Source organism: Podarcis bocagei, assembly GCF_964188305.1.
Source record: "Podarcis bocagei genome assembly, chromosome: 9".
NCBI classification, from domain to species: Eukaryota; Metazoa; Chordata; class Lepidosauria; order Squamata; family Lacertidae; genus Podarcis; species Podarcis bocagei.
Genome location: NC_138134.1, coordinates 53,356,585 through 53,369,983, shown reverse-complemented (window position 1 = coordinate 53,369,983; position 13,399 = coordinate 53,356,585). Strand labels below are relative to the sequence as shown.

General features: G+C 44.9%; 1 protein-coding gene across 2 annotated transcripts in view; it reads right to left on the bottom strand.

Moving 5' to 3' along the window:
* The window catches only part of NDST4 (N-deacetylase and N-sulfotransferase 4), a 141,414-nt gene that overhangs the window by 60,692 nt on the left and 67,323 nt on the right, over window positions 1-13,399 (bottom strand). For both annotated transcript variants that reach the window (XM_081208075.1, XM_081208074.1), the window contains 2 exons: window positions 13,174-13,261; window positions 5,300-5,454 (listed from right to left, as the gene is read on the bottom strand). In XM_081208075.1, the coding sequence (XP_081064201.1) occupies window positions 5,300-5,454; window positions 13,174-13,261 (243 nt within the window). The remainder of the gene's footprint in view (window positions 1-5,299; window positions 5,455-13,173; window positions 13,262-13,399) is intronic.

Sequence of the window (13,399 nt, the reverse complement as noted above, 5' to 3'; positions counted from 1 at the left end):
GGAGCAAGGCCAAATCAGAGACAATGGTAAATATAAGAATAAGGTAAAGGTAAAAGACCCCTGGACTGTTAAGTCCAGTCAAAGGTGACTATGGGGTGCAGCGCTCATCTCTCTTTCAGGCTAAGGGAGCCGGCGTTTGTCCATAGACAGCTTTCTGGGTCATGTGGTCAGCATGCCTATACTGCTTCTGGTGCAACGGAAGACTGTGACAGAAACCAGAGCGCACGAAAACGCTGTTTACCTTGCCGCCACAGCGATACCAATTTATTTACTTGCACTAGTGTGCTTTTGAACTGCTAGGTTGGCAGAAGCTGGAGCAATGGGAGCTCACACCATCGTGCGGATTCGAACCACTGACTTTCTGATCAGCAAGCCCAAGAGGCTCAGTGGTTTAGACCATAGCACCACCCGCTCCTGTCACAGTACTATAAGAATAGTAATATGCCTGTTGACTTATTGGCAACTAAATTTGTTGGGTGTGATTTAGAACAATGATGACAACACCCCTGACACATTAAAGTCAATCACATATTTGATATCCTGTCTAGTTTGGAGGATCTGTAACCCGGAGAAAGTGCATCCAAAAAGAAGCCTTGGACAGCTTGAGCTTCAGCAGCTGCTTGGGTAAATTGAGCGCTGAACACTAGCTGAAAAATTATAAAAGAACCTGCTTCTTGAACAGAAGTGTTCTCGACATATCATAATAAAACCCAATTGGATTTTACTGCCTGCATACTTGCCTCAAGTAAAAAGATAGGGACTTTAAAAAACCTACAGCTGTAATGTCTGGGGGTGGCCTGAATTGAAATACCCCAGAGAGGAAGCTGCCCCGAACGTCCCATGTATTTGTGGCCCTGAAACAGACACCTGTCTGTTTTAACATAGAAGAGCCAATGTTTCTAATAGTCTGAGAAAGAAAATTGTTTTGTCCTCTGTTGGCATAGCAAGGCTAGATGAAGAAGTGATCCCTGCTGAATTGCTTTCAGTTTTGTCAAAAGCAGAGAGGTGATATGTTGGCTCTCAGCATTTTCTAAGCTGTCACCTTGCTGAATTAAAAGATTTGCATAAGCTCTTATCTACTTTTAGCACTGGAATGTGTTTTTTATAGTATTGTTCAGGCAGGCTGAGACTTCCCCTAGGAGATTTTTTTTTTTACTATGTCAGCTTAATTCATTATTTTATTTTTGTAAAGTTTCAAAAAAAAAAATATTCCATTTTGAACCTATCAACAACCCTTTTCAGTATTTCAAAGTATTACATGTTTATCCTGCTGTGTGCAATTGAGGACTACAGCTTTAATGATTGTGTGGCTTGTGAATATTCTGGCCACAATCCACTGAAATCAATAGGGATGAGGTAGGGAGCTCTGATAGATATTCATGGAGCTGCATTGTCTTATGCCTGACTGCAAGAAAGAGCTTAAGGTGCATTTTGGAAAAGGGAGCCAAGAACCACAATGAGAGCATGTGGTATGGCTCGTGTTATCTAAGGGTGGAAGTGAGATTTGGGGCCTTATCGGGCTTTAATTCCCTCCCAAAAAATGTGTGTGTGTGTGAAGGTCCTCTGAGCCTCCTGATATATCCTTCTTGTTGATAGCAGTGTCTACGTTTACTATTAGCATATAGGATACATTGCTCTGCACTGCAGCTGGATCAAATTTAGCAGTAGCCTAGTGCTAAAAAGGGAGGCAGGTCGCGCTGTGGGTTAAATCACGGAGCCTAGGACTTGCTGATCAGAAGGTCGGTTCGAATCCCCGTGACGGGGTGAGCTCCCATTGCTCAGTCCATCTCCTGCCAACCTAGCAGTTTGAAAGCACGTCAAAGTGCAAGTAGATAAATAGGTACCACTCTGGCGGGAAGGTAAACGGCGTTTTTGTGCGCTGCTCTGGTTCGCCAGAATTGGCTTAGTCATGCTGGCCACATGACCTGGAAGCTTTACGCCGGCTCCCTCGGCCAATAAAGCGAGATGAGCGCCACAACCCCAGAGTCGGTCACGACTGGACCTAATGGTCAGGGGTCCCTTTACCTTTTAGTGCTAAAAAGGGATGCACAGCAAAGCTACAGCCTTTCCTTTGTGTGGCATGGCCAGTTTCCCAATGTTAAGGTAAGGAGACTGAGAACTATGCTGATGTGAAAAACACTATAAAAATGTTTATGTGTATGTAATATCAGCATGTTGTCTCAAAAAGGCATCTGCAAATCCAGGTAGAGTTGCATGAATATATTTTGATTGATGTAGACAGTTCATTTCCTTCCATTATTGCCTTCTAACACTCGCCTCCCTTCTGGTTTTGACGGTGGCTGAGGTTATTGAGAAGGCAACACTCGGCAGAAAAGAGAGGCTGTAACTAAGGCTGAAAAAGCTTCTGACAGTGATGTAAGTGTAAATATTATTTTGCTTCTATGCTGAATTTTATCACCCACCCACCCCAAACAAGTGGGCCACTTATGATTACACTGTATGTGCCAGAAACATCTTCCCTTCATCCAGCTTGGATGGTAGTTTTGGTATAAATAGCAACATCACATATTGACAACTTTTCTTAGAAATTGTGCATTTATAGAAGGCTTATAGAAGCATGCAATTCAGCTTCCCCCGTCCTAACAAATTGACATCCGTTTCAATATTTAGGGAAACGTAAGAACAGTTACCATTTTATTGAAATCTTACTGATGGGCTGAATAATTACATAATGCTTCAGAATAAAGACTACACTCTGAAAATGATAGATACTATTTCTGATTCTGAGAGTTTGGATTTGATATCCCGCTTTATCACTACCCGAAGGAGTCTCAAAGCGGCTAACATTCTCCTTTCCCTTCCTCCCCCACAACAAACACTCTGTGAGGTGAGTGGGGCTGAGAGACTTCAGAGAAGTGTGACTAGCCCAAGGTCACCCAGCAGCTGCATGTGGAGGAGCAGAGACGCAAACCCGGTTCACCAGATTACGAATCTAACGCTCTTAACCACTACACCACACTGGCTCTGCTCTTGGGGAGGACATGAAACTCTTTCCTAGTTGGGATTTTGCCTCAGCAGCTTGTTATCTGGTGTCTCAGGTACAAAATAAGCCAATATATTGGGATTTGTGTATTTGGAACAGAAGGACTGGAAAGATTTAAATGTTCCACGTTCCATCATGTAGGGACTGCCTTATAAGAAGCCAGACCATTGGTCCATCCAGCTCAGAATCATTTGCATTAACTCACAGCTGCTCTCAAAGGTTTTAGACAGGAGTTTCCCCCAGCCCTATCATGAACTCAGGACCACCCTACATAAAGCAACTGCTATACTGAACTATGGACCTTCCTCAGCCAATGCAGTGAGGCATGAGTCTCCATGTCAAAGCATGTCTGTTAACATGGAATAGTTGTTTTGGAATGAAGTGGTGGTAGGTAGGTGGGGGTGGGTAAAAATGATTTTTTTCAGCATCACCACCAAGTCAAGATTCTCTGGATGCTTATGGGGAAGGCATGAGTGCTTATTGTTATTTATTTCAAATATTTAAATTGTTTATATCCCACTTTAAAAAAGGAAATGATCAAAGCTGCTTATGGTGAATAAAATGTAGGGGGAAATGCAGCATAAGAACAGTATAAAAACAGATGATTTAGACCGGGGGTCCTCAAACTATGGCCCACGGGCCAGATTCAGCCCATTAGGGCCGTAAACCCGCCCCGCCCCCATGAGCCCACCCCTGCCAGTGGTTCCACTCTACCCACTCGTATCTCTAGTTATCTGCATGTCTGCTTTCGCACTGGGCATTTTCCAAAGTCGGTCCGGAAGTGCCCTTGAAGGGGTGATCCTTCCTGTGCCTCTCTCTCTCTGGTCCTCCCAGGCTTTCTCCCCACTGCTGTGAGGGCCTTTCCATGTCTCTCTATGGTGGTGGTGGTGCTGCGCAGCTTGGTAGACCCTGTCTGCAGGACCTGCCCGTGGCCATGTGGCTGCTGGTGGCCCTGGCTGATGGGCAGTAGGCCATGGCAGCGATGGCGGCCGCAGTGGGAGGCCCTCTGGTGCTGGCTGTCCACCTGGCGGGGTCTGAGGAGCAGCTACTGCTGCTGTGCGCTGCACTGCTGGAGGCTGAGGCGGCCTTGGGGCCAGAGCTGTGGCTGGGCCGGGCCTTCCTGAGGCAGCTGACCCTGGCGGCAGGGAGGCACGTGTGGGTCTGGCCCATGAGGAGGCCGCCGTTGCTAGGCTGGGTGTTGATAGTGGCGGCAGGGGCAGGGCGAACTCTGTGACTTGCGGCCGCCTCGGGCTCCAGTGTCCTGGTACGGCATGGGGAGACGCTCCTAGGCTCGGGGCTGCTGGTGCTGGAGGCCTAGCTGGCCCTGCAAGGGCTGCCGGGCGCTTGTACCCGCTTGGCCATGACTGAGCTGAGGGGCAGCGGTGGTGGCGGTGGGGAGAGCCGGGACCAGAGCTGGGAGCTGCTGCTGCCATCGGTATCTACGTGGACACACGGCGGGGAGTGGCTGGTGAAGGCGGAGCGGGGCCACGTCACCCTGTGGGGAGGCGAGGACAGTGAGACCCTGTGGGTGACACCCAGCAGCCTGCTCAGCCTGGACCTCTTCCACGGGGCATGGGTGTCTGTGTTGAGCCCTCAACCCACGGCGGTACTTCTCCCTCACTGAGGACAGGCGCCACTGAGGAGGAGGACTTTCCGCACAAGAGGACGCTGCTCCCTGCCACCTTGGCCTTCAACCTGTCCTGCGACCCTCTGGAAGGGCACTCCTTAAAATCCAGGTGGGTGGCACCTGTGCAGAATGAGGCGCCCAGCTGGGAAAACAGGTGCTGAGCCATAGGAAGCTGCCTCACAGGGCAGCTTTCAAACTACCATGGTTCTGTCTGCTGGCACTGGGAGCCTCTCCCAGATGTTTCAGCAGGCAAAGCTACTGGCAACGGGCTTCTTACCAAATGTATGCCCACCTCACATATCTGGGAACTGAATGGAAGACCTCTAGTCTGGAGGGAGAGTAATGCCCCTAAATCTGGCTACCACGGGGCAAGGGTAAAGTTTTCCAACTTTGGTGCGGCTTTTTAAGTATTGTATTTTTCCTGTTTTTTGTGCACTACAAAAATGTGCAGTGTGCATAGCAATTTGTTCATATTTTTTTCAAACTATAGTCTGGCCCCCAACAGTGTCTGAGGGACAGTGAAGTGGCCCCCTGTCTAAAAAGTTTGAGGACCCCTGATTTAGACCTACTAAAATCATGGATCTTATCATTACTTCAAGGATGATATCTGTAAAATAAGCAATGTGGACCTGCTCTTAAAGATATTGTAAAAACTAGAGGTTACTCACTAGTGCAAATTCCTTGTTGAGGATCATCTGTTCTACCAGGGATGACTCGTTGTGGAAGAGATGAGGTTGCATGTGGCTCCACATGTGAGGAAACCACCAGAACTCATCCACAGAACTCAACAAGAGATCATCACCTTCATCTTCCTCAATGGTTCCTACAAAATGAATAATATTATCTTCTGGTGTGGACATGAACAACTTTTTCCAGGTTGACGATGGTTGATACTGGAGTTTATGTAACTTCATTTTTAATAAACTTCCATATCATGTTTATAAAAGGCAACATCAAAGAAGAATGGTTACCTGTGGAGGATTCCATGCACTGAGCATCACATATTAGCTGGGTGTCTGGAAACATTAACACAGTATGGATCCGTGGCCCATAGGTATGTAGTGCTAGTATGCTGATGTTGCACATCCATATGCCACAAGTACATCATTATCCCAAGTGTATTGAACTCAGAACAGCTAATTTTTTAAAAAAGCACCAATATGCTGTTTACACTGGACATGGATGTAAGAACCTGAAGATTTGCATTGTTACAGTCTACCAGCATAGCTCAAGACTGAGCTGTCATAATCAATGCAAAATCCAGTTAGATCAGCTGGACATCCTGCCATTATCATAACTACGGCTGGTGGAAATGCATGAAGGGATTTCTTTGTTGCACAGCCTAGGATGTAATCCATTTCCTCTCCACCCTGAAGATTTCTCCCCCTAGCATACAGCAGTGGAGGTCAGTTCATTAGGTGAATGGGGCACTGTTTCACCAACTGGAGTCTGCCCTCAGACAGCATCCACCTGCTGTTGTTTTACTGCCAATCAGGAGGTGGCTCTGCCTGCCATTGGCTCTGGTTCTGCCTACTGCTGGCCTCTATGCTTTCTGCTACACCAGTCCCAATGGGCACACAGAGGCTAGAAATCAGAAAGTCTCTAGTTCAAATCTTCCATCTGCTTTGAACGCACAGGGTTGCCTTCAGCAAGCTACACTCCCTCAGGGCTCTTCCAGACTTTGCTTGTCCTGTGCCTAGAAAGCAAGGATCCAAGCTTGCCCCATGCTTGTCCCATGCTTTCTGCGCACAGATTTGAGCAGTTTCCCCCTCAAAAACCCACTCTTTACTACTGAACTAGAACAAATATCATTCCGTGGAAAACCCATTTGATGTTTGCTCCAATTCAGTGGTAAAGAGTGGCTTTTCCCGAGGAAAAGTGGCAGGAAAGTCATCAGTCTCCCCATCTGCAATATGGGAGATAATAACACTAACTTAATTAATGATTTTGGGGCTGCTTTAAGGATTACAACTAGGTAATACCAGTCATGGGATTGTTGTCTTCCACATGATGGAATTCTAACAATACCTATGTAGCCCTTGAACACCTGAAAGCACTATACAAATGCTTACTGATGTTGTTATTGCTGGCTGATGCTGGATTTTTCTATGGCTACTGTCCCATTGTTATTCTAGTATGTCAGTTAGGCTTCCTGTTCATGCATCTTTCCTTGTCTTTTTGTTGTGTTTATTGATTAAACTATGATATAAGCCGACTCAAGGTATTTTAGCTGCAACAGAAAGGTGGGATAGAAATGTTTTTATAAATGTCAACTATGATGAATACTGTCTCTTCTCTTTTAAGGGCTAGACTACCAAGAGAAAATGTTCAAAAGTTCACATTTTTCATGGATAAGGCATGACGCTTGGAGAGTGATGGTTTCTTTGAGTAGTGGTGATATGCATCAGTGCAGAAGCAACAATTAAACTCTATTAAAGCTGCTTCTTTCCCAGGTTTATCACCCAAGCAATTCCTTTTTAAACTGCAATGCTGGCATAAATATTGTTATCTAGGTTCAGTAGTGCTGGCAGCATGTGTTTCTCTTATTGTACTAAAAGCCTGTGGTCCTCCACGTCTGTGTTCAGTTCTGAAACTGGGAATGTAAGTGCACGGCTGGATCAGACCAAAGGGCAATCTAGTCTAGCATCCTACTTCCCACAGTGGCTAACAAAATGCCTCTAAGAAGTTCACAAGCAGGACATCTTGACAATGCTGGCTGGCATGGGATGTTGTGAGCTTTCAAACAGGAGCACTCACAAGAGCAAGCACTCATTTTCAAATGGACATAAGCAAGATCAATGAAAGCAGGACCTCCTGCTCACAACCTGCTGGCCTCATTCCTAAGGACATCACTTCCAGCTGCCCCTTCCCCAAGGGCTTTGGGGTGCACAAAGGAGGTGGAAAGCACTTCCTGCAAGACCCTGACTGAGCATGTTTTGTTGTTGGGGGTGGTATGCTTATGTATCCCTAAATACAGAATTGGAAAGTAGCGTGCAATAGCTATGTGGAGCTCTTATAACTGTGATAGTATTATAACCCTTCTGACAGATTCACAATTCTGTCTTCCTTTCTGGAACCCTGTCAACTTGACTTTAGGGATGGAGAAGCGAATTGTGCATTAAGGAAGAAGTCAATAAGGCATAGCAGTTTCAATGTGCTAATAAAACATGTTGAGCATCTTACATTAAAAGCCTCCTTGGGTAAACAAGCCACATTTACGGTAATTAAAGAATACCTCTCCATGTTTTATTTATAATGAGTCAATAAAGTGTATGTTTGCATGGAGAATACTTTGACATGCTGCCTCTAAGCTGAAGTGACAAAACACAATGCTAACTTTTAAAGTGGGATATGCTTTGGATCTAGGACGCCTGGCATACGCACTACAGCAGGTCTCTTAATGGAAGGCACTGACGTGCCTCAACTCCTTGAGTTGCTTCATGGTCTTTGAGTGAGCCTTTTAAACTGCTGGGGAATACATAGTTGTAGGCACATGCATACCATCTCAGTCTTGGAATAGTCACAAATTCAATATTGATAATGTTTGAGTCAAGTGGGAAATAGAAAGCATTAACAGTCGGTATGTGATACAAATTTTATCAGTGAATTCCCAAAAGGCATCCAAGACAGACAGGGGGAACAAAAAGAAAATAAGTCAGAATGAGCAACAGTAGGGGTAAAATCTTTCTCATTAGGAAAGTGAACAGCACTGGAAATACAAGGTCTTTCCAGGGTTTATATTGGCATGAAACATTTCAAATGTGGATGTACTTAGAGAGGTTGGTAAAGTGACCTCTTCCTTCACCAACCCCTCCAAGTACACTGGCATTTGAAATGTTTCATGCTGATATAAATGATGGGAAGAACTTATATTCCTTCTTGTAGGAAGGATATTACTTTAATCCAAGAGTGATGATTGCAAAGCGTTTATCTATTCTGCAACAATTTATGAGATGACTCAGACACTTCTAATGGATGGTCAGTAGTCTTAGACATCTTCAATTTCTTACAGCTTGTTCAGGTTTCACAGGAAATCATGCCCTTTGACCTGGAAGGAACCCCTTTAACCTGAGTATTACTCCAGGGCTGCTTATTTTCATGCAGCAGTGAGGAACTTTAGCTATCCTTAAAGGGAGTATTTTATTGCTCATCCTGTTACAGGGAAGAGCCCAGCACTTGGGGGGGTGGGGGGGCCAGCGCCTTCCAGGATTAAGTGATGTGAGTCTGTGAGCATGGCTCAAATTGAACTTTACTCTTCTTCACTTGGTTTGAGCCAGCAGAAAGTGCTTCCGCTCATGCAAGGCAAGGCATATTTTTTTTTTGCCAGTTCCCCTTACCTGCAGCTTCTCCCCTTGTGATATTGCATAGTGCTCCAGGAACAAATTTTTAGGGGGCACAGAGACTTTGGTGGATAGAGGAGACAGTAAAAAACAGGTGCTCTGTGTTGCGCAACCATAAGTGCTTTCTGCTAATGCACAGTCACCAGTGGAGAAAACCTATTCTATTGCGTATTGTTATGGGACTGGGAGTTGGGTTGGACGGCCTCTCAGAATCCCTTCCAACTCAATGAGTTTTGATCTAAGATTTCCCTGAATAGGTTCTCTGTCGGTGTAGGTTGCCTGACACATACCTGATAAGAGTCTTGGAGTCTTATTAATAGCCCTGGAAAAATTGCCCAGTACCTTCTCTTTGTTAGGGAAATTAGCTGGTGGCTCTCTATAGCTGGCCTTAACAACAGTTGAGGAACTGACCAGGGACTGTTCTGGGAGAGATAGACATTTTAGAAAAGAGAACATGTCTGCCTTCAGCCACCTCCTTCCGCTTGCTGAAGATGATGTCAACAAGCTTTGCATGTGAAAAAATTGTATTTTAGAGAAAGGTAGATGAGGAACAGGTAGAGAGCTGAACTGGCACTGGACATATGCTCTGGATGACTTCCATAGTTGCTTTTCTTTCTGCCCGGAGATTTATTAGTTATTTGGTATGTATTTAGTATGCTGTGCCACTGAACTCCAAGCTTTCGTATCTTGAAGTCCCAATAGCTGGGACAGCTAGTTGTCAGGGATGATAGGAATCGGTTTTCCAGATGTTTCTGGACTACAGCTCCCATCATCACCTTGGCTGGTGAGAGGATGAAGGGCAGTATACAAATTTAAATAAGAATAAGAAAAGCAGCAGCAACTGTCCCTGGGGATCCCCAGCGCTAGAGCTGACATCACTACAGTAGCAATTACATGTCCTTGCAGAGTCTAGACAAGACGACCTGCCAGAAGTCTTGACAAGGAGACCTGCAAAAGTACAAATCCCTGGGCAGCCCATATTGCTTTCACAGCTTGGATAATAATCTTTGTTTTATTATTTGCCACTGGCTACTTTCATATATTCTCTCAGGTGGCGTGTCAACCTGCTCTCTCATAAGTTGTTCTCTTCAGAACGAAACCTTTACTCGGCTGCCACATACACAAAATATCTTGCAGTGAGAGCTCATCCACAAGATAATCCCAAACTGCAGAAAATAGGCTACCCTGAATCCCCAGAGGATTTTGTCAATATGCATTCACCCCGTAGACATCAGTATGCTTTTTGAATCTTGCCCGTGGCTGCAAAATTATTTGCACATAGAGTAAGGCCAGTATAGACATGGCACCATCAATGTAGCTAAACCATTTCTGTGTAGCATTCTGCAGGGCCAGTGTTTTACGTAAACTGTCGTTTGCAGCAGGTCATAGCAGAAAAAGGCTTCTCTACTATGTGCTAAAGATGCTTGTCATGAAGGGGTTGAATAATAGTGAGACTGGTGAAGCCAGTTTAAGTTGCAATTTCAGCTGAATTTGGGGGAACCACTTGAAGCATCCGCTGTGTTAAGCTCTTTCAACTGCTTTTGTTTGATTTGCTCATTGCAAAACAGCTGAAAGTCTGTAAATTTTTGATAATAAACCTGATTTGCAATGGGGGTTGATTGCAACTGTAGGCTGCTTCTGGTACTGGAGGCAATACGTTTAGACTAAACTAGCTGCCATTGGCAGCCATCTTTATTAATTGGTCAAATCCCTTTTAAAGGTATCTAAGCTGATGGTCATCACTGTATCATGTGGTAGAAATGGCCAAAATGTAACCTCACAGGGCTATTGTGAGGATCAAATGGGGTGAGGGAGAACCACGTACACCAGATAGAAATGTAATAAATTAAAAATAAAATAAATGTCCATACACACATTTGTGTGATCATGGTCAATACCTTTTGTATCTTTATTTCTGCCGTTTTAACAGTTTTCTAAGAAAAATGTTGGAGCCTGGATCAAGGCAGTACCAGACTCAAGGGGAAAACACTGAGCATTTTACTGCCCTAAAACTCTGCTTACCCTTAAAGCTGTATCTTCACGCAGAAATATAGAAAGGAGGATGACATTGGGAAAGTAAAGTTTAAACATGTAAGAGCCTTGAAATAAGCGAATGAGGGCAGATAGGAAATGCAAGAAGAAGTCTGGAAGCAGGTAACGCTAATCTGCAGAATCAGCGGGCGGGTGGGCAGAATCAATTAATTACTTAGAACTGGAAAGGTGAAGTAATCCTCTTTTCATTTAATTTAAATTCCCCTTAATCCAAATCTTTTCTCCCTTGGGTAGGGCAGTGCACTTTAAAAAATAAATAAACCCCACAGTGGCTCCTCACTTAGGCAGCAGACGTATTTTGGTCACCTCAGTTCGTAGCCGTGTGAAGCAAAGGCGGAATGTGCACCACACAAATGCGACTCCTGTCAAAAGTGGACAGAGAACTTGGTTTTACAACTTTCTGTCTCTTATTCTGCTTGACAGGATAAGAAAGCCAAAGATGGCACTAACTTTGCCTTGCCTTGCGTTGGCATAAATACCTGGCAGTTATGTCTACTTCTTTTTTAATCCTTCAACTGAGATTATCTGTTTAGGAGAATGATCCACAGTGCTTTCATATTCACACACACACACACACACACAGAGAGAGAGAGAGAGAGAGAGAGAGAGAGAGAGAGAGAGAGAGACTGTATATGCCATTTACTTTAGTATGTTTTAGAAATCCGCTCACCAATTCAGAAGAGCCATTCCTGACAGTGCCAGCTCTAGGCTTTGGAGGAACTTTGGGCAAGAAACTCCATGGGCTTCACTGCCTCACTAGGACCACATCCTCACTAACAATTTCACCAGCTGCAGTTACTGCCCCTAATCATTGCTATCACTGGCTTCCTTGCCAGGCAGACAGCCAGCAAGGAAGTGGGCACTGGCACCTACTGCTTTTAAACTCTCACTAATACCATTGTTTGGACCAGAGGGAGACGAGGTGAACAAGCACATTGCGATGAAGAAGGGAGGGAGCAGTTCCAGGGGACTCTTGTCAGTGCCCCCATTCCTGGGGCAGGGACTCTTGGTAGGTACCCCAACATGCTGACTGCTGATGCCAACCCAGATCCAGAAGATCAAAGTTCTTTAGTCAGCAAAGCGTGTTCTCATTAAAGGAGAGCACGTGTTGCGGTTGGGGCCAAACAAAACACCCCACGGTTTCCAGGCAGGATAGATTCAAGGGGCTTGGTTCAGATTGGTGGTTGGTGTTACTGGGGTAAATTTGATGTTGCCAATTTAGGGGGTGGGATCAGAGGTTATTTAAACAAGGTTCACAGCATGTTCCTTTCTCTTTCGCTGTGGACACCGGATCACCCGCCCGCCCTCCCTTGATTGGGCTTGTGTTTTGACCTTGCTATGCCTGTCATGGGGTCGTCCGCATTGGTGCGGGGGCCTGGTAGGAATTTTTCCTTTTGGCTGATTAGTGTGTGCCAATTGGTTTTTGCCTACTGCGTAGCAAATCGTCACAACTTGTAAGGTTGGTGGTTAGGCATTGGTTAAATTGGTTGGTGGAGGGGTATGGATTGGCTGTGCCTGCCCCTCCAATGCTGCTGCTGCACGGGAATTCCGTTAAAGGAATTCAGGGGCTTACCATCCCCCTCGTCCAAACCCTTGGTGCAGGGTGCGGGCTGCGTAAGCTCCTGGGAGCATGCGGGGAGTAGCTGAGGGTCTGTGTCGCAGCTCCAGTTGTCCCTGATCTTGTTCCTCCACACTGACTCTCGCCGGAGTCCGGGAGTCAGTGCTGTCCCCCAAGGCGGGGGGGACAGCTAGTCATAACCAATGCCTAAGCAACCACTCACAATTTGTATGTTAATAAAGTTGTGGCCAAAATTATGCCAAAAACCTTAAACAAAAATGTGTGTGTTGTGTGAGTTATTGGGGTAGGGGTGTTTGGGGACCTCAGCACGCAAACATATATATTGGTGAATCATTTTTCCTGATGATGAAGGGCAATTTCTTCACTGATATTTTTTAAAGGATGAATCATTCAAAAATCCAATATCATAACTAATGTTAAATTACATTTAGAGAGGGAAATTCTCACAACGTTATTTTTTAAAAATGAAATATAATTTCAGTATTCTGTTACCAGCTACTGAGCATGCCAAGACAAATATGTTTCAATGTATGTCATCTGCTTAACCTGAAACTAAATGATTCCTTCTTACCTGTGTGGTAAAACTTTCCTGAAAATCCAAGGTTGAAGGTAAAATTTGCAACCTGAGTGCGTAGTAAAGTTTGAGTCTCTAGTAAGGCCTGAAACAAATAAGAAATAGCACGCATTTAGGGAAAAAAAGCCTCTTTTTTAAAACTGATGTTTCTTAGGCTATAGCATTTAGAATCCTTGCAAATATGATCATATATCAGTGAATTCCACTTCCCATCTCTAATCTA